The sequence below is a fragment of the Globicephala melas genome, chromosome 4 (assembly GCF_963455315.2).
Source record: "Globicephala melas chromosome 4, mGloMel1.2, whole genome shotgun sequence".
Lineage (NCBI taxonomy): Eukaryota > Metazoa > Chordata > Mammalia > Artiodactyla > Delphinidae > Globicephala > Globicephala melas.
This window is the reverse complement of record NC_083317.1, coordinates 130627378-130648484: the sequence shown is the minus strand read 5'-3', so window position 1 is coordinate 130648484 and position 21107 is coordinate 130627378. Positions and strand designations below refer to the sequence as shown.

At 43.6% G+C, this 21107-nt stretch overlaps 1 protein-coding gene and 1 pseudogene across 2 annotated transcripts in view; both read right to left on the bottom strand.

Moving 5' to 3' along the window:
• Positions 1 to 8645: 8645 nt before the first annotated feature.
• Positions 8646 to 10258, bottom strand: LOC132597278 (tropomyosin alpha-3 chain pseudogene; annotated as a pseudogene).
• A 2456-nt stretch (positions 10259 to 12714) lies between these two features.
• RYK (receptor like tyrosine kinase) overlaps positions 12715 to 21107 on the bottom strand; it is a 102669-nt gene continuing 94276 nt past the window's right edge. Inside the window, exons 14-15 of one of the 2 annotated variants that reach the window (XM_030873446.3) lie at positions 17097 to 17233; positions 12715 to 15724 (exon numbers count right to left, since the gene is read on the bottom strand). In XM_030873446.3, coding sequence (XP_030729306.1) covers positions 15613 to 15724; positions 17097 to 17233 — 249 coding nt within the window. In that variant the 3' untranslated portion in view covers positions 12715 to 15612. The remainder of the gene's footprint in view (positions 15725 to 17096; positions 17234 to 21107) is intronic. The other variant, XM_030873447.3, reaches the window with a different exon arrangement.

Below are 21107 nucleotides of genomic sequence, written 5' to 3'. Positions count from 1 at the left end.
AGGTGAGGACGAGGGGGACAGGAAGGGCCAGAGTGAGGGACAGGACAGTGACGACAGTCTGTGGAATACCAGCTGGACAGACCACAGCACAAAGTGACTCGCGACAAAGAACAGCTGGGCTTCTGAGAGGGCCCCTGGCCTGGCCTGCAGCTTAGCAAAGGAGCCCGAGGTCATGCTGGGGCCAGCCTTCCTTCTTCCTGAGCCCCAGGGACCTCGAGGCCTCCAGGTGACCACCCAGACAGTGGTGGCTTCTTTTCTGGGAACACTCCCCAGCCCAAGAAGTCCTCTGTCTAGTATCGCCACCCTGGCCTTGCTCTGTTTCCTGTGGTTTCCTCCCTTCACCCGCAGCTTCCAGGGGAGGGAGGTGATATTTCCTGTGCAATTCCTTCTGGAATTCCTGCCCAGGCTTCTGAGGTCTGCAGCTGTTCTGGAGAATCTGTGCAGCTGTGCCACACTCATCCACTGTGATGGTTCAGACGGGCCTTTGGTCAGGAGGGTCCCCCGTCACAGGATGGCTCAGGCAGCTGTGAGGAGAGTGGCCTGGAGTCAGGGAGGCTGGAGGGTAGCTGGGTTAGGAAGGGCTTGAGGTGTCCGGGCAGGAGCGATGGAGGTCTGGACCAGAGTGCTGGTGACGCGGTGAAGAGAAGTGGAGGTGCAGGGATGCGTTTTAGAAGTAGGGGATTGAGCAAGGGGCTGAGAGAAAGAGGGGAACTAAGGCTGGTCTCTCAGACCAAGGGACACTGAACGCTGTCACCTGAACAGCAGACTTCCCAGTAAGCCATGTACTCAGTGAGCGTGTGATGGCCCAGAGGGTTTTCTCCAAGCCTGGGAAATCTCTGCAAAGACAGCAGGTGTCTGTTTTCCTGAGACGGGGCAGAGGGTGGGCAGGGCCTCCGGATGGGAGCGTGAGAGGGGCCGCTTCTCCTGCCCAGCCTCTGCAGGGACTTCCCCGAAAGGTTCAGGGTCAAACCTGAAGCTCCTGGGGGAGGTCCAGCCTCGTGGGGCCACCTCAGGCCTGACCCCCCAACTTCTCCCCAGCTCCTGCCCTGGGTGCAACCACGGTAGTGTGGGCCAGGAGGCCAGGCCAGACTGCTCTCACCATCCTGAGAAGTCCCCCTTGACCCAATGTGATGCAGCTTTCCACAAGATGGACATTTTTGGTTTTTATCTCTGGGAAATGGAGTATTTGTTTTCCAACAAACAAATTCTTGGATAGAAAGAACTGGATTTGCAAAGAAAAGTTTTAATAAAAATGGGGGGAGCAAGGGGAGAAGGGCAGCCAGACGGCTTCCAGCTGATGCCACAAACGATTTCCTTACTGTCAGGTTGAGGCTCAGCCTCAGGGTGTGTGCAAAGCTGCAGTCATACCCGGGGACCAAAGTGGTCTGAGCCACTGGGTTTGGGGGGCTGGGGGGGTGGGGAGCAGAAGTTCACAGACACAGGCTCTCCTCACACCAATTAGAAAACCAAACTCCAGGACGGAAGTGATGGCCACTCAGATGAACAAGGGCCGCGCGTGTGCACGTAATCCACACACAAACCCTAGCAGCATTCTGATCCCACAGACAGTGGCTCGAGCCGCTCCCCCTTAGAACGGGGGCCACTGCCCCTCCAGGGGCCACCCCATGTCTCTCGAGATGCCCTCTCCAAGTGTTTAGGCTTCGCAGGTTTTTACCAGGCCCTCGAGGAAGGCTCTCTGGGGCTGGAACCCTGGGGGTGCCCACAGTTTCAGAGCCTTTCCTCCCATACTCATTGTACCATAAGTGGCTGGTTACACACCCTAAGCCCCCTCTTCTGTCCTCCTCTGCTACCCCCACTAGACTGTGAGAACAGGGTGGCTTCCTAGCCTTCTCCATTCCCAGGGCCTGGCAGAGCTTCTCAGTGTTCTAGTTGAATAAACAGACCAACGACCAAATACTCAACCAGCTGATCGAATCCCTTTGGTACAACATAAATTTATTCCTGAGTGGTGAGGACAAACAGCCAAATTGTATCTCCCTAAAAACCCCTCCTATACGCAAGGCCTGGCAGGAAGATAAAGCCATGATGGGGTGCCTCGTGTCCACACGTCACAGCCATAGCACTGAATGCAGCATGGGAAGCAGCTGGGCAAGCTCTAGGTCTGCTCATTCTGCTTTCCTGCACATGACTGATCCGCTGATGGTAGGTAATACACAGGTTAGCTATGCTCTGGTATGAAAGGATGAGATGAGCTGGGCCAGTGAGATGGCCTGTCTCAGAAATTTGATATGAATATAAGCAAAGAAACGGCCGGTTAGTTGCAGATACGTAGTGTGTACATAGAGGATTAGGAAGGCCAAACTGGCCGTATGTAAGCTTCAGTTACAAACTATAAATAAGCAGAGGAAGACGCTAGCTGGTACCCAGAGAGAAGCCAAGAGGAGGCTTTATAAGGCTAGGGATCAAGGACGGCCTCTCGGACAAGGGAAACAAAAGCACAAATAAACAAATGGAGCTACATCAAACTAAAAAGCTTTTGCACAGCAAAGGAAACTATTAACAAAACAAAAAGGCAGCCTATAAATGGGAGAGGATATTTGTAAACCATATATATGATAAGGGGTTAATATCCCAAATATATAAATAACTCATACAAGTCAACATCAAAAAAAAATGACCCAATTACAAAATGGGCAGAGGACCTGAATAGAGTTGACATTTTCCAAAGGCATATAGATGGCCAACGTACACATGAAAAGATGCTCAACATCACTAATCATCAGGAAAATGTAAATCAAAACCACAATGAGATATCACCTCACACCTGTCAGAATGGCTATTATAAAGACCACAAATAAGTTTTGGCAAGGATGTGGAGAAAAGGGAAACTGTCATGCACTATTGGTGGGAATGTAAATTGGTGTAGCAGTCACTATGTAAAAGAGTATGAAGTTTCCTCAAAAAAATTAAAAATAGAACTACCATCCAAACCAGCAATTCCACTTCTGGTATTTTTCCAAAGAAAAGGAAAACACTAATCTGAAAACGTATACGCATCCCTATGTTCACTGCAGCATTATTCACAATAGCCACAATATGGAAACAATTGAAATGTCCATCCATAGATGGACAGATAAAGAAGATGTGGTGTACACACACACACACACACACAAACACATGAATATTACTCAGCCATAAAAAAGAATGAAATCTTGCCATTTGCAACAATATAGATTATATTAAGTGAAATAATTCAGACAAAGATAAATGCTGTATAATTTCACTTATATGTGGAATCTAAAAAACAAAAGAACAAACAAAACAGAAACAGACTACAGAGAACAAACAGGTGGTTGCCAGAAGGGAGGGGGAGGGGGGATAGTGGGAAAAAAAAGGTAACTATGTGAGGTGATGAATGCTAATTAGCTTAACTGTAGTGATCATTTCAAAATGTATATTTATATGAAACCATCACGTTGTACACCTTAAATATATACAACTTTTGTCAATTACACCTCAATAAAGCTGCAAAAAGAGTTTAAAAATTAAATTTTAAAAGGACAGTCTCTTGGGAGAGACGACATGCATGGTGGTTTCTGCAGGTGAGGGGTTACCTGGATGGATGGGAAGTGGGGGTATGGTGCAGCACTTACAGGAAGGGAGATTACGTGTGAAGGCACAAAAGGGATGTGTGTCTAAGAACCACTGGCTTCGTGAGTGAGTAGAGAGCAAGGGAGGGGAAGAAGGTGTGTGTGAGGGGGACAGCAGGGCCAGATGGTGGAGGGAACTGTGTGCTACGGTGGCAAGTCTGGCCCCTGCAGGGAACGTTGAATACGCTCCAGGAAGACCTCACCTCTGGACACCTCCGTCTCACCGTGTCGCCCTCCCAAACCCACGGCTCTACCATCTCCCAGGACTAGGCCACCTCTAGACCCAACGCCAGATCACACTCTACCCACAAACTACTGACCCTTTTCATCTCACATCTATGCTGCAACCTCTTAGACACAAGGCTCCAGGCCTCAATATTCTGGTCTAACTACCTTGCCCAGCTGGAGCTCACAGCTGACCATCTGAACTACATCTTACCAACACCCTAAACTCTCTTGCACTGCCTTCCTCACACCTGTCCAGAAAACCCACAATCCTCCATCAACCCCCCAGTCAGCCTTCTCTCCTGTGGCGGGCTCCTAGCTGGGCCCCAGATCTATTCTCCTCTTCTTCCACAACACTAGAGTTTTAGTTGGTGACATGGCTGCCCAGCTAGACCCATTTCCCAGACTTCTTTGCAGCCGGGTGGGTGCCTAAGTTCCCACCAATGGAATGTGAGCAGAAGTGATGTGTACAACTTCCCTCTCTCTTACCTAAGAGGAAATTATTTGCTTTCCACTTCTGCTCCTACTGCCTTTCAGGAGCTGGAACACTGATATGTAGAGCCCAGCTCTGGCCATGCAGCCACAGTCTGTGGATGGTGGAACAAGATGGAAGGGCCCGAGGACCCTGAGCGGTCCTGAAAAATGAGGCACTCCACCTTCCTCCCTTTGCACTGTAACATGAGAGAGAAATAAACATTTATCATATTTAACCCACTCCTTGTTACAGCAGATTCTACTACTGTCAAATGTGTGGAGAAAAATGCCGTAACCCATCAGGGCAGTCCCATCTCCAGGCCTCAGCTGAGGTCCACCTGCACTTGATCCTGATCAGCTCCCTTGCAAATTTCCCCTAGTCAAAGCTTCCAACTCTCATGTTTATCAGGCCCCCATCCAACCTCTCACTCTCAACAATCCTGTCTTATGGCACAACAAATGTGGAGACCACCAAGCAGGGTCTCCCACCATGTTCTACACACCACTGTGGTCCTCTCCCCTTAACTCAATGGTTGGTGTCCTTTTCTCCGTGCTCTGATTAGACTCCTTGGATTAAATTCACAGCTCCACTACATACTACCTGTGCAACCCACCTCAGCTTTCCTTTCCTCAACTGCAAAATGGAGGTGACAATACTACTTAACAGGATTGTGAGGACTCAATGAGATAATGCATGAAAAGCAACTAGCACAATGCCTGACACATAGTCAGCAATGGGCACCTGCCACTAACATCACTGAAACAAATGTGACCACATCACTACCTGATGGAGGCCTTCCACTGAATCTCCGTCACCTACAGAACATAGTCTAAACCTCTCAGTATGTTAGGCCCTTTGTGACACATCTGCCGTTTACCCCTGGCACGTTCTCTCTTGCTACTCTCTGCCTTGAACACTATGTTCTAATACCAAACTGCCCACAGATCTAAAAAACAAAACAAAAACCCATTCACTGATTAGACAGATATATATTAAAGGGCCCACTTTTGGAGCATTAGTGACTACTCCAATAAATTAATTCCCCTTCCTGGAAAAAACCACCCACCTCCCTAAAAATCATCATGAGAAAAAGCCTATTTTTCATCCTGTGTCTGGGAAGTGATACTGAATTCAGTTTCCTAAAACAAAAGTTAGGTTACCCTTCTTTCAGCTTTAAAATGCGATGCTATGCTAAGATGGTTATGGGGAAAAAAGCAATCTTTATATCTACTTTTAAATCTTATTGTTTAATGCATGTGAAATGTTGTATCCCATGGAAAGGGAAGGAGGTTCCTTTCAGAGGGACATTTGACACATGAGCCAGATGGTGAGGCTGGCAACAGGATGTTGAAGAGTAGGAAGACGGCCAAGGTGGCCAGCAAGGACAGTGGAGATGGGGGCAGGGCCTCAGGGCAGAGCCAGTCCCAGATTTTCACAAAGCGCGTAGCACCTGGCTGCGGTCTCCTGTCTCTTCCTCTTCCTGCCTTCCCAGAACAGGCAAGAAGGACCCTAGGGAGTACTTTCCACGAGACAAGAGTCTGCTTAGCTGACCAAGAATGCCTGTCAGGTCAAATAAAGCTGCCCTCCTTTCAGTCAGGTCACGTGTGGGTCTTTCTAAGGGGAAAAAAAGAGCAAAGGCCAGAGGGACGCTGCCTAGAGATCCCAACACAAAACTTAAACACAGGTTTATCAGGACATTGCACTTCCTGACGAAGAGATTACGGTCAAGTCAAACCCATTCTGGCCTGAGCGAGTCAGAGTTAGAGGAACTTCATTCAGAATATGAACTCTAGTACTTTTCTGGGGCCAGGGCCTATGACCAATTCCTCCTCAAGTCTACCAGAGTGTCCAGAATGTCCTGTTCTCTGAGTTATGGAGACAACATCTAAGGTGTTCCTTAGATATATAGTAAGTAATGCTATCACCAAATAGTTCCAATTCAAAATTAACAAACCTTACATGAATGCAAAGAGTCTTTAAAAAGGCATATAAAATATAGTCCAGTAGATTCATGTGATATTTCATTAAATGAATAAACAAATGTTTAAGATCTTTTAATAATATTTATGGAGACAGATAGCTAATCTCTAGCTTACTTCCAAAGGCCCTAGGTAGTCAGACCATGAAGCTAGAGGAAAGGCACCTGGTGGGAGATACCGCAGGCCAAACACCGAGGAGAACAAAAATATCCCTGCAAGGCCAAATATATAAAGTGGTGGCAGAATTATGGACTCGTGGAAAACAGTAGGGCCGAGGCCAAAGTACCAGCGATCAGGATGGTATAGTAGGGTTTTCTGGACATAGAGGCTAAAATGTTACCTAGTAATACCTACCAGGATTTCTCCTCAAATAATGGCAGTACTTACCAACCTGAAAACTAGCTGACTGGGCACTCTTTACATTGGCAAAGACTTCATAACCACTGCACTTCCTCTCATACTGACAATACTCTTAAGCAGTGATATACTGCTAAAGGAGGCCAGATACCAGTCCCTTACCCCATTTCTGCACAGGGGCAGACATTGCTAGTTGCCCACCAACAGCCATCCCTATTTTCCTACCAATGGAAGCCAAATTTTGTTCAAGGTAAGAATGTGCTCAACTAAAAAGTTTCCTCAAATGTGCACAAACTGATGAATGAATAGTGTATATATATATATATATATATATATATATATCCATTACAATGGAAAATTTGGCAATAAAAAGGAATGAAACCCTGATACATGCTACAATATGAATGAACCTCAAAAATGTTACGCTAAGTGAAAGCAGCTAGACATAAAAAGTCACATATTGTATGATACCATTTACATGAAAGGTCTAGGATAGGCAAATCTAGAGAGACAGAAAATGGATTTGTGGTTGCCGAGGGCAGGGGTGGGGATGGAATTAGGAGTGACTGCTAATGGGCATGGGGTTGCTTTCTTTTTGTGTTGGTAAAAATGAATTCAATCGTGGTGATGATTGCACAACTCTATGAACATACTGAAAATCAGAACTGTACACTTTAAATGGGTGACACGTGAATCAAATCTCAATAAAGCTGTTTAAAAAAATCCAACAAAACCAATTTCCCAAGATGCTGGACTGCTTGGGGTACCCATGTGCTACAGTTCTGTCCAGTAAGGTGTTGGTGGAAGTATACTATGAGAAAGTTGTCTCCTCAAAAAAGACTCAAGTAACTCGTGTCTTTTGCCTTTCATCTTTTTCTCATCTTCTTGCCTACTAAAAGTCTAGGCCCTGGGGGTCCCCTTAGAACAAAAACATGTTAAAGATGACAGGGCAGCAAAAATGGAGGTAGCGGGTAATGGATGATATCCTGGGATCACAGCACGAGCCCTGGTTTGTCTCTCTCTGGAATTGTTATGCGAGAGAAATAAACCTGTATTTCATTAAGTGATTATAGTGGTATTTCTATCACTTGCAGCCAAAGGCTATCCCTAATGATGCACGCCTATCTAACATCAGCCTGGGCTGATTCTTGGAGCCAAGAAGGAAAAGGAAAAAAAAAGTAGACTCCGAAAGACACAAAAAGTTGATTCCAAATGTAACATTCAGACACCATGGAGTCAGCGTCAATTTTTTTGTTTAAAGGGTAAATAGTTATTTTATTTTCAAACTATATATGTTTTTCCCAATTTTTGTATACTGCCAAGGGAGTGCTTACCCCTCTCTAAAAACAAATCGCTAAAAAATGCTTTAGTTTTAAAACACTGATGAACCAAATACGAGCAAATGCATATTATTATTATTATTGGAGGGCCTGGTTCTTTATTTCAAAAAGACATTTATCAATGTTCAGTATCAAAACAGTTACACTATTGGTTTTTCTTTCTCCCAGTCGGCCCCCAAAGAGACGACACCAAAGGAGAGTACATTTAAAGCCAATTTTGCTGAAGGATGCACACCTAACTGACCTCACCGAAACCTCACCAAAAAGGGGGGATCGGGTAGGGAAAGAAACTTTAAAAGACCAGCACACTGCCAGCCCCAAAGAAGCAAAGTTTCAAAATAATATAAAATTTAAAAACACTTGTACATAAGCTATTCAAGATTTCTCCAGCACTGACACAATGTACAATGAGATGGCACTTTTAGAGACAGCAGCTTCAGACCCAGAAAAGGGTGATGAGTTTCATATGGCTAAATCAGCGGTAAAACATAATTTTCTTTCCTTTCTTTCAAGGAGGCGGGAGAGCAAATAAGTGGTCACCTCAAAATAAGGGGCACATGATCCATTCTGTGGGTGGTGGGGAAAGGGGTAGAGCTGGGACAAGGATTTCGTCTCAGAGGTCTCACCATCTTAATTTCGTTTGGTCACTTCTGATGGAAAAAAAAAAAAAAGTTGCCCCAAAATACTGTAAAGCTGAAAATCTGAACAGTGGTTTTTTTTTGTTTTTGTTTTGGCTAACTCATTCTGCAATCACCTTTCTGGTTTGGCGGGGACTTTTTGCAGAGCAATGAGGCTTCCCAAAATGGAGTCCTTCTCTGGGCTGTTTGGCTCTCAGGAAGGCAGGCCCATACCTTTTTCCCTCCTCTATGGAGAGGGCGATATGTATTAAGCTGAAAAGTTACCTTCCAAAAGTGAGAAAGGGATTAGACTGCTGCTTCAGAACTATGGAAGTATCTGGAATGTTTTACAAATGGCTGCTACACCAACAACAAAAAAGATAATTACAAAATGCATACATCACAGCATGCTTTTGAAGACATTTAGCATTGTGCTCCATTCCCTTAAACGTTGTTCCCAAAGGTGCTCAGCCTCTAGCCCAAATGGAATCTCTGGGGAGAGGCAGAGACAGTTTGGCGAAAAGGACACAGGGGTAGGGGTGGGAGACGTGGCAAAAGGAGAAAGCAGCTTTCCAGTTAAAGCTCAGCCCTCAGCTTAAAGGTCAGCTTCAGGCAGGCTGGCCTCAGCGGTCGGGGTCAGAGGGAGGGGCAGCGCAGGGCGGGACTAGGGCACTCTACGTCTCATCCAGGTCAAGCAGAGTCCGGTCCAGCATCCTTTGTGTACAGAGGTGCTCCTCTTTGGTGCATATCAGTTCATCTTCCAAATCACCGTCTTTTCCAGCTTGGCTACCGATCTCTCAGCACACTCAGCACGGGTCTCTGCCTCCTTGAGTTTATCAGTAAGAATCTTTCTCTCTTCCTCATATGTCTTCTTTTTGAGAGTACTTTTCTTCAGCAGCACTCAGACACTTCAGCTTCTGGTCCATCAGTCTGACCTGCTCATCCGTCTCTCAGCAACCGGACTCTGCCAGCTCAGCTCGCTCCTCTGTGCCTTCCAAGTCTCCCTCAATAATCACCAACCTAAGAGCCACCTCTTCATACTCTTCTGCAATGTGCTTAGCTTCTTTGAGTTGGATTTCCTGGAGCTCCATTTTTATTTCCTCTTTTAAGCCTCGGTTTTCAGTAACCTTCATGTCTCTCTCGCTGTCATCAGCAGCTTTCTCGGCTTCCTCCAGCATTTTCAGGGCAGCGGCCAGGTGCTCTTGAGCGCAGTCCAGCTCTTCAACCAGCTGGACCCTATGGTTCAAGGAGGCCGCCTCAGCCTGTTCCCGGGCCGCCTTTCTCCTACACTTCCGCAGGAGGCGCTCGGCCCTCTCCCCCGCGTCCCTGGCCTGCTTGCTGCAGAAGCGGGGTCTTGCGCTTCACCACCTCGGTGGTGGTGATCCCGGCCATGGTGCCGCCCGGCCCCTGCTCGCCTTCGGGTTCCTGCCTCCTCTGCCCGGAGCTGCGGTCGCTTCTCCGCCAATGGCATATTATTATTTGCTCAAAGAGGAATCCTTTAAACTATAATCGATTCCCCATTTTTTTTTTTTAAATACGTTTCTAACATCTGTTCTTTGAAGGGTTAGAAGACATCTCCCATTAAACCCTTTAGGCCTGGTCAGCCTTAATCCTTAAAGAACAGCACTCTGAGAGAGAAAACAAAGGCCCAGAGTTTCAGTTTACTTATATATAAAATGTATGTTCTCAGTACACTTATGCATGATGTTCATGTGTCCCAGAGGATTAAGTTCAATGTTATTCTGAACTATTAAGGGCAAAAATGAACGTAGAAACAAAAATTATTAACAAGCAACTGTTTATGTTTTTCTTTTCTAGCCCCATAAATTATATCACCTCCTTTTTATCGTATGGGTGGGGGTGCAGGGCATGGGAGAGTAACACCTGGAAAAGAATCTTCCACTCAAGTCAATGAATTACTTCATTTGAGATGATTATTTCATGTACAACTCCAAATAAAGTTGACCTTACAGAAGTATGAAACAGAATTTGCAATCAGGCTAATTGTTTCTGCGACCAAAGAAAGAAGGGAAAATGAAGTATCAATGAAAAGGTGGCTGGGGGTGGGGCTGGGGGTTGCTTAAGCCAGCAATGGGGTGGGATATGGTCTTCCCTACCAATCTGTCTCCTTTTATTTCATGCTTTATTGGTTTATATTACATAAAACTTAAACCCTTTAAATTTGAATATAAATACCACATTATAATAGAACACAGTACTTTAAATGAGATGTTTTACAGTTACCATTTTTTTTAAAGCCTAACTGCTCTCATGTGCAAATTTAGGTGTTTTTACTTACCAATTCACTAAATATTCAGCCCTAAAATATGTCAAGCACTAAGTAGGCAGTGGAGATTCAACCTGAGTGAAACACAAGTTCCTATCCTCAAGAAATATAAACAGCCAAGTGGTAAAAATAAGCCCCCATCTTAGCTTTGCCAGAATGTAAACCCAGGGAACAAGGCTGAAAAGCAACTATGGCAGAGCCTGGAGGAGCGGGGTGAGGTGTCAGGGGAGTCTCTTGGGCACTGGGCAGTCTGGAGTAGAGTGTGGCACAGGGATAGGAAAGGACACATGAAATAGCACCACGCTCAGGCAGGAAAGTGGTAAGCTGGTGAAGCAGGAGGGGACACAGCAGAGATGAGTGGAGGCTGTGTACACCTAGGTGCTCTGAACTCCACTCTGCAGGCTCTGGTAAGGGGCTGAACGGTTCTGAGCAGGGACAGCTCAGTTTTAGGAAGCATTACTCTGGCAGAGGCTGGTTAGGTGGGATACAGACCAAGGCCAGTCCAGCAGTTTCAGGGCAAGAGGCCAAAAGATGATGATGGTAAGCAAGACCATGGCAGGTCTCAGGTCCTAAGGAAGCAACCTCAACAAAGGCAGGTTTTCATATAATGGAAACGTTTAAAGTTCTGTGTACCACCTCCCTTCACCCTCGCATTTTCCCCCAATAAAAACATAACCTTTACCAAAACGAGAGGCTGGTGGCTAGAGCGGAGAGGCTTTCATGCTTGCAGATCAAATGACAAGAACGAAGAGTATTCCACACCCAAAGGGATTTTTCTCCCTCTGCTCGCTCATTCCCATCACCAGTGAAACATTTCCTGGAAAACAAACATGTCCCGTGCCTGCCCCCACAACCCCCCACCCCAATACTTCTTTGATCTCCTCTAGTTCTGTTCCATTTCCCTTCACAGCAAAACTTTCAAGTAGGGTCTCTACTGTCCCACCTAGTATTTACACTTCCACTTGCTCCAATCCCTACTGCTTCTGTCAATAATTGCATAATGCCAAATCCCATACAGGCTTCTTCTTCCACTTTGAAATGCTTTCTTTCCTTTTTTCCTGTTTTTTTATTGTTGTTTTTTCCAACTGTAGTGGTTTCTTCTCTTTTTCTGTTATTTATTCTTCCTTCACTAGATCATTAAAAGTTGGAGTTACCAGGACCCCGTCCCAAGACCTCCTCTCCATCTACACTGGCTCCCGAAGCAAGTTCATCCAATATCATGGCTTTAAATATGGTCTGTATGTTACACTCCTACATTTATATGTTCAATGAGACCTCCTCCCTGAGCTGCAGGTTCTCATCTATCTACTCAAAATCTCCACTTAGATGACCAATTGGCATCTCGAACATGGCTTACAACAAATTACTAATTCCCCCTGCTAAAGCAAAATCCTGTTCCTCCTAGTTTTTTTTTTTTCCATCTCAGTATATAGTTTGGCCATACAGCCAGACTATATGTTCAAGCTCCAAACCAACTAGTTATTCCTGATCACTCTCTTTCCTTCTCCACCCCACCCTCCAACATCCAATGGATCCAGGTCCAATCTGCCCCTCCCAATCTCCTGCACTACTCTGATTAGTCCAAAAACACTATCTTTGCTCTCCTAAACTATGCAACAGTTTCTTATAGTCTCATTGCCTCCACCCTTGCCTCCCTACAGTCTAATCTTCACAAAAATGTTGGCATAATCTGTAAATTGCAAATCAGATCACGTCACTCCCTTATTTAAAAACTCCTTGACAGCCGCATAGCACAAGGAGATCAGCTCGGTGCTTTGTGTCCACCTAGAGGGGTGGGATAGGGAGGGTGGGAGGGAGACACAAGAGGGAGGAGATATGGGGATATATGTATATGTATAACTGATTCTAACACACCATTGTAACTAAGAAACTAACCATTGTAACTAAGAAACTAATACACCATTGTAAAGCAATTATACTCCAATAAAGATGTTAAAAAATAAAATTAAATTAAAAAAATTTTTAGAACTCCTTGAATGAAATCCCACTGTACTTAGAATATAAATGTGTCCCATGGCTTACAACCACCCCCAACCCTGCTCCAATGTCTGTTCCTACATCTCCCAGACCTCTTCCCTAACTACATTCTAGCCACATTGGCCTCTGTTCTCTTCTTCCAGTGGCAGCAGCTGGAGGATGAACAGGAAGGGCTGACACTGGAGGCCAGCTCATTCCTGCTTTAATGCTTCTGCAATTATGTCCCTTCTGCCTGGATTTTCTCATAGGTGGCTTTTTGTTACTCAGATCTCAGCTCAAATGCCACCTGCTCAGAGAAGCCTGACTAAAGACATGTAAAGTTATTCTCTGATACCACTCTGTACTTTTTTTTTATAGCACTTACCAAAATCTTACTTATGTTCATTATCTGCTTCTTCTAACCAGAATGTGAGACCTAGAAAGGGAGGAACATTATGTCTTGTTCCCTGCATACCTTGAAGGCCAGATATACAGTTGGCGCTCAATAAATACATAATGAATGAATAACCCAATCCTCCTTACTTCTATAAATAAAATTTTCTTACAATGGGGGTGTTACGAGAAAGGAGAGAATATAATAGAGCTCTTGGTCACTAGGGCCAGCTTATACCACATCAGTGCTTTGCTAATTTGCTTCTTTACTATAAAAATTACATTTTCTACAAAATCTATTCAGTAATATTCACAAACCACTGGAAAAAGCCCAGCCATGGAAATCTCGTAACTGCTCTTTTCACTGAAGTCAGTGACTCCAAGTAGTTCTGCAAGAAAAATCTATTTAAAGTCTTAAACCACCTCTAAAACAAATATACATACATAAAATAAAACAGCTTACAAACAGAGATATGGTTAAAGGCACCACACATCCAAGCAAACTGAGAGCACCTCTTACTACATGGTAATTTGGGACAGAAGTCAATGACAGCACTTTTTTCTTTGAACCGATCTTGTGCACAGAACTGTGATATATAAAAAATGCACTAACCTGAACATATTAAAAAAATGCACTGAATGTTGGAAGGGATGCTAGAGCGGAACCACTCACTTCATGTGCATAATAATACATAATAAACGCTATAAATAAATATTTGTTGACTGAATGCCTTCTAAGATTGCAGGTTGTCAACCAAAACTTCTCTAACTTACAAAGTTCAAAGAGCTTTGAAAAAGCTGGCCCCTTAGGGGGCTGAGTATTTCATAAAACCAAAGAACCAGTGTTAATAAATGGCATACAGAAAGATCATGCTCTTGGCCTGCTTGTGACAGAGCACGTATCATGTGAGCTATTTTCCCAGATGTGCTGCTGATTCATAAAGCTCCTTTAAGAACAGCAAAAGCCTCCAACTGCTACGCATTCTCTCCTATGTACCTGTGAGAATGGGAGCAGAGGCAGGCACATGCACGCCTAGCTATTTAAGAGGTCCATTCAACTCTGCCTTAGGCCAACTCTAGCCAAGTATAAATATATACATACCCTGAATTTAACGGCTCTGGAGAAAAGTTTCAGTGCTGTAATACTTCCTTGTAATAATAATCTCAACTTTTTATTAGAACCTGGAGGCTGAGCAGAGTCAGCTGCACTCGTGTTAGGGCTTGGGAGTCTGAGTGAGACACCCATGAAATGAAACAGGGCTATCTAGCTGTTGTGTGTTCAAAGACTTACCAGACACAACCAATCATTCATTATGAACAATATTTTCAATACTGTCATAATATAAAACAAATCCTTTAATTTCTCAGGTGTTTTTAAAAAACCATTTTATACTTAAGCCAGCCTTGAAGATAGGTACAAAATCTACCTGTTTACATTTTTTTACTCAAAACAACTCAAGCACCCATTCTGTGCATGGCACTATTCTAGGTGCAATAAAAAGAATTCCTAACCTTAGAAACAAGATTTCACTTTCTGGAATTGTGTTATCTCCTTTTCCAGAGAGTAAAAATAAATAAGATCGCCACTGTTCACTACTGACCTGTCCCAAACCCACTTCTGGCTCACAGAAATGCTAGGTTCTGCCAAAATTAAGATGTTTCAATGAACTCAGCTCCTACTTCCCCCAAAATAAGAAAGGAGAACTCCTTTTCATTAAAAAAATAAAGAACAATTCTCCATGGAAGGGCAGTTTCTAATAAGTATTTTTCTCTTTTTTTCCCCTCTAGCTTTTCTTTCAGTGTCCCTCCTCCAATATTGCCTTTTCCTGTACAAGGCAAACCGACATCTTTTTCTGTTTTTCTTTTCCTAAGAAAAAGTACTGCATCTTGAAGACAAACCATTCCCAAGACTAGTGATAAATATTAAAACAAACAAACAAAAAACTTTAAAGGTGAATCACCTACATTACCTTGATGAAGTAAAAAAAATAAAAAGCAGTTGCACTAAGGTAGCTATTCCAAATACCTGTGTTTAAACAATTTTAAAAACTGTTTATTTATTTTGTAAGAATGTACCCCTAGTCCAAAGTTAACTATGTTTAAAAAAATTTTTGGCCAAAAAATTTACAAAAACATTTTCAGTTCAACCTAATGAAAGTGATATCTAGAAAATATTTGACATCATTAAGTCTGCCTTAGATAGTTCCGATTCTAAAGCATTCCTAAGGCACGGTGCTCTGGAAGACAAATGTGCTTCTGCGGCGTTGCGTGGCGTATGCGGCATCCGTGACCGGCTGCAAGTGAGCCCTGGCAGGCTCCTTCCTCCTGACGCTGGGGGACTGTGAGAGGAGTCAGACGTAGGCCCCCAGGGCTGCATGGAACTCTGTGAGACACTGGACCAGCTGCTGGAACTTGGGTCTCTCCTCCGGATCTAAGGCCCAGCAACAAGCCATCACAGCAAATCTGCAGAGTGACAAGACCAGAAAATTTGGCTAGTGATGATATAGTACTCCTAACCTTTTGGTCAATATGATACCAGTTATGTTGTCTATCTAAATGTGGGCGTGGAGAGGACGATATATTAAAAAAATCAATCAATATTACTATCTGTTGGCAGAGCTAAAATGAATTATCTGGATGATATCTGTGGATTTCAATTCTGCAACATGTCAAAATATATCAGCAAATAGAGATTGTATATAACTACCTAAAACATAGTCAAAATAATAACCTGTGTTATCCCGTACAGTTGACTCTTAAGCAACACAGGGGTGAGGGGTGCCGACTCTCTGCATAAAAATCTGTGCATAACTTATAGTTTAGCCCTCCGTATCCCCAGTTCCCCCTCATCCGCATATTCAACCAACCATGGACCATGTAGTACTGTAGTATTTATCACTGAAAAAAATCCACACGTAAGTGGACCCACATTGTTCAAGGGTCAACTGTATTTGAGTTCTGAAAGAAAGAACTTGGAAGAAGAGGAACCTTTAACTAAACTGTAAGAATCCTGGATCTACAGTAAAATCTGTGCAAAAGCTGCCACCTTGCCACAGTATAAAAACCTTCAGGGGGGCTTCCCTGGTGGCGCAGTGGTTGAGAGTCCGCCTGCCAATGCAGGGGACACGGGTTTGTGCCCCGGTCCGGGAAGATCCCACATGCCGCGGAGCGGCTGGGCCCGTGAGCCATGGCCGCTGAGCCTGCGCGTCCGGAGCCTGTGCTCCACAACGGGAGAGGCCACAACAGTGAGAGGCCCGCATACCGCAAAAAAAAACCTTCAAGGGATACTGGAACTGAGACTCAATCACCCCTGAACAGCCTCCTGCCCACTCTGATCCCATTATATGGGAAGACTAGCTATGTGATAAAAGCAGGAAACAGGAACTATCCCACTCACCAGACCAGAACATCTTCCTTATACGTATATCAGTTCACACCAGCTGGCAAGGCACAACAGCAATGAGAAAGGCTCTTTATAACTAAGGATGTCCTTAAGGCTCATCCTTAAGAAAGGCTTAAGGCTCCTGTGCAGGTCCTCACTCTACACAGGAAAACTGACAGTGTTCAGTGTTTTCTCACTATGTACATAAGTCTCTTGGATTAGATTAATCACTACAAATATGAGATGCAAAAAGTCCTAATGTCAAATGCTTTAAAAAGAATGAATGAGTCTGGCTGACTTTGTAGTTTCTCTACAGGAGTATAATTCAAGTCCAAAGAGGCATTATTCTCAAAAGGGAAGTCTCTGTACAAGTATGGACACCTGTTCTTTTTCTTTTATCCAAACGTCGTAAATGGAGTGAAATCCATGTCTTCAAGCTCAGAAAAAACTTACAGTTCATCAGGACAGTTGATCGGCTGGGCTATTCGGTAACCGTCTTTCAGGTACGCGGCCATCTCAAACGGGTCGATGTCCACATAGGGTGTTTGGCCCAGAGTCATGAGCTCCCACAGCGTCACTCCAAAGGCCCACTGAGAAGAAGAACGGCAACACCGTGAGGGGATATTTAAAACAGCTGTCAGAGTGCTGCTGCCTGTGGCCAGGAGGGGATATTTAAAACAGCTGTCAGAGTGCTGCTGCCTGTGGCCAGGTAGGGACCAAAAATAGCAGATTGATCAACTTTTTTCGTGTGTGTGGCATGTGGGATCTTAGGCGTGGCATGTGGGATCTTAGTTCCCTGACCAGGGATCGAACCTGCACCCCCTGCATTGGAAGCGTGGAGTCCTAACCACTGGACCACCAGGGAAGTCCCAGCAGATCTATTAACTCTTAATGAAAGCAAAATGTTATTTATAAAAAGAAGTCTACCATACCCAGTTAGATTCTCTTGTTGGACAGAAAGGAACATTTTAATGAATGCATTCTTTAATGTGAATATCATTATTGTATATTCTAAGGTAATTAGAGCCATGGGAAAGAATTATTTTTACTGTTGATTACAAGCCCCACCACCCAAAACTGTTAATTATGTCTAAAATTTTCCTAATATGTAAATGTGTTAAATACCATAGCTAGTCAGCAGAGCTGAAAAGTGGAAAATGCAAATCATGTAAAATATAATGTCATGGATTTTTACTATGTTCAGATAATTTAAATTAACAGATGAAAGTATACTGGAAGAATATCTTCCAACCTTGCTTGGGTAAAATATGAGATTTATTTAAAATCAACATGTAAACTATTGGTAGGAGCAGAAATCATAAGCAGTGGCAACAGTGCTCAGTCATGGTCCAGCCAGGGCTCCTCAGTTTGCCTGTGGCTTCAGGACAGTGTGTGGACGGCAGGAATATGTCTCCACAAAGCTGCTGCCATGAGGCAGGACAAGACTCAGACTGGGGGCTCCCACTGATCTGCTGCCACGCGTGGGCCTTGAGGTCAGGAGAGCTGAAGGTGGATGAGGAGGAAGATACCTGTGTACCATGCTATCATGTTTATGAATACCTTCAAGTTGTAGACATTTTGTTTTCATTTTTCTTTCTTTTTCTCTTTTAACTTTCACAACGAACCTATGAGAATCACTGGTAGCCCAATTTTACAGATGAGGAAACAGAGAAATAACCTGCCCCAAAAAACACTTTTTATAAGTGAAGGGGGGAAAAAGGAAAGGGAAAAAGAGGAAAAAAACACAACAGGTCTGTTTATAAAATCTAAGCACAGTGCATCAAATTTTAAGTTATTTTGTTCAATAATAATGAAATACTATTCTAAAGTATACAGATTTTTTAAAGCCTTATATTTGTGAACAATAGTTTTATTTCTTATTATAATCTAGGCAAATAAGGAAACAGTGGAATGATATCTTAGAATATTTTTTAAAACTGTCAATAGAGAATTCTATACTAAGCCAAAATGTACTTGAAAAATGAAGACAAAATACAGTTTTTCAAACAAAAGCTGAGAGACTATGTCACTGGCAGACATACACTTCAAGACACGTTAGAGCAGTTCTTCATGTGGAAAGAAAAAACACCAATGGGAATTTGGATCTATACAAAAAATGAAGAGTGCTAAAAATATATGAACAACAACTAGGTATTTTTTCCTCATTTAAAAATTTCCTTAGGGCTTCCCTGGTGGCACAGTGGTTGAGAATCTGCCTGCCAATGCAGGGGACGCGGGTTCGAGCCCTGGTCTGGGAAGATCCCACATGCCGCGGAACAACTAGGCCCGTGAGCCACAAGTACTGAGCCTGCACGTCCGGAGCCTGTGCTCCACAACAAGAGAGGCCACGATAGTGAGAGGCCCGCGCACCGCGATGAAGAGTGGCCCCCGCTCACCGCAACTGGAGAAAGCCCTCACACAGAAACAAAGACCCAACACAGCCAAAAATAAAATATAAATTAATTAATTAAAAAAAATTTCCTTAATAGACTGTTTAAAGCAAAATCCCATGCACTGTGGGGTTTATAATATAAATGGAAGTAAAATGTATGCCCATAATAGCATAAAGGATGGAAGGGGATGAGTGGAAATACTGTATTGGCAGCTGCTTATATTAAACATGAAGTGGCATAATATTCGAAAGTAGAAGGTGTACACTGTAAGCCCTAGAACAGGTTTCCCAACTTCAGCACTAGTGACACTGTGGACTGGATGAGTCTCTGTTGTGAGAGGCTGTCTTGTGCATGGCAGGATGTTTAGTTCAGCAGCATCCCTGGCCTCCACCCACTGGATGCCCCAAGTTGTAATAACTGAAAATGTCTCCAGATATTGCCAAATGCCCCACACCCCCAGGAGGGAGGGTGCAAAACTGCCCCCAGTTGAGAAACCCTAAGCCAGACTGATGAAAGAAAATAAAAAGACACAAATAACCAATACAAGGAAGAAAAGAGGAAACATAATTACAGATCCTACAGACATCAAAAAATATTATAAGCAACTCAACTTTATGCCAATAAATTCAATAACTTAGATGAAATGAACAAATTCCTTGATATATATGTTACCAAAATAGATACAAGAACAAACAGAAAATCTACACAGCCCAATATTTCTTAGAGAAATTGAATTCAAAATTTAAAATCTTCCCACAAAGAAAACTCTGCATCCAATTTCACTGGATGAATTCTATCAAACTTGAAAGAAAAAAATACAATATTAGTTTCCTAATACAATGTTAGTTTCCTAGGGCTGCCATAACAAAGTACCACAAACTAGGTGACTGTTTAAACAACAGAATTTGCCTCACAGCTCTGGAGGCTAGAAGTCCAAAATCAGGGTGTTGGCAGGGCTACACTCACTCTGAAACCCACAGGGGAGAATCCTTCCTTGCCTAATCCTACCTTCTGGTGCTTTGCCAGCAATCCTTGGTGTTCCTTGGTTTGCAGCTGTAGTACTTCAATCTCTGCCTCTGTTTTCACACAACATTCTCCCCTTGCATGCCAGTGTCTCTTCTTATAATGATATCAGTCATACTGGATTACTGTCTACCTTAATTATGACTTCATCTTAACATTATATCTCTAATGACCCTGTTTCCAAAGGTCACATTCTGAGGTATAGGGGTTAGAACTTCAACCTATCTTTTGGGGAAACACAATTCAAACCACAGTACAATCCTACACAAACTCTTTCAGAAAACAGGGGAGGATGGAACACTTCTCGACTCATTTTTAGGCCAGCATTATCCTAAATACCAAAACCAAAGCGTTTAGCTTTTTGGAACTTAATATCTTTTTTATTAATTGTTACCATTAAGGTAGAACAACGGCCATCCTTGAGGTCTGTGCTTTGGGAGGAGGGAAGAGACAGGGCTCAGACGGATGTATATTTTTAAAATCTTCATAGAGACAGAGTCTACAGGAATTTCCCTAAACCTATTGGTTTAAGGGGAATCTTCTGTTCTGCTTAAAAATGGAAAAACGATTTCAAATTAATAAAAGTTAAAGGAAGGTGCCTGCTGACATACAGGTGTTTGTCTTTAAACTTTATATGAACTTTTAATAATGACAGTAATTAGTCATTGTAATGCTTAATTTTTAAAATAGTGTTCAGGGCTTCCCTGGTGGTGCAGAGGTTAAGAATCCGCCTGCCAATGCAGGGGACACGGGTTCGAGCCCTGGTCCAGGAAGATCCCACATGACGCAGAGCAACTAAGCCTGTGCGCCACAACTACTGAGCCTGCGCTCTAGAGCCTGCGAGCCACAACTACTGAAGCCCGCCTGCCTAGAGCCCATTCTCCGCAACAAGAGCAGACACTGCAATGAGGAGGCCGCGCACCTCAATAAAGAGTAGCCCCGCTGGCCGCAACTAGAGAAAGCCCGCGTGCAGCAACGAAGAATAAATAAAATCTTTATTTATTTATAAAGCACCAAAAAAATAAATTAATTAAATTAAAAATTTTTA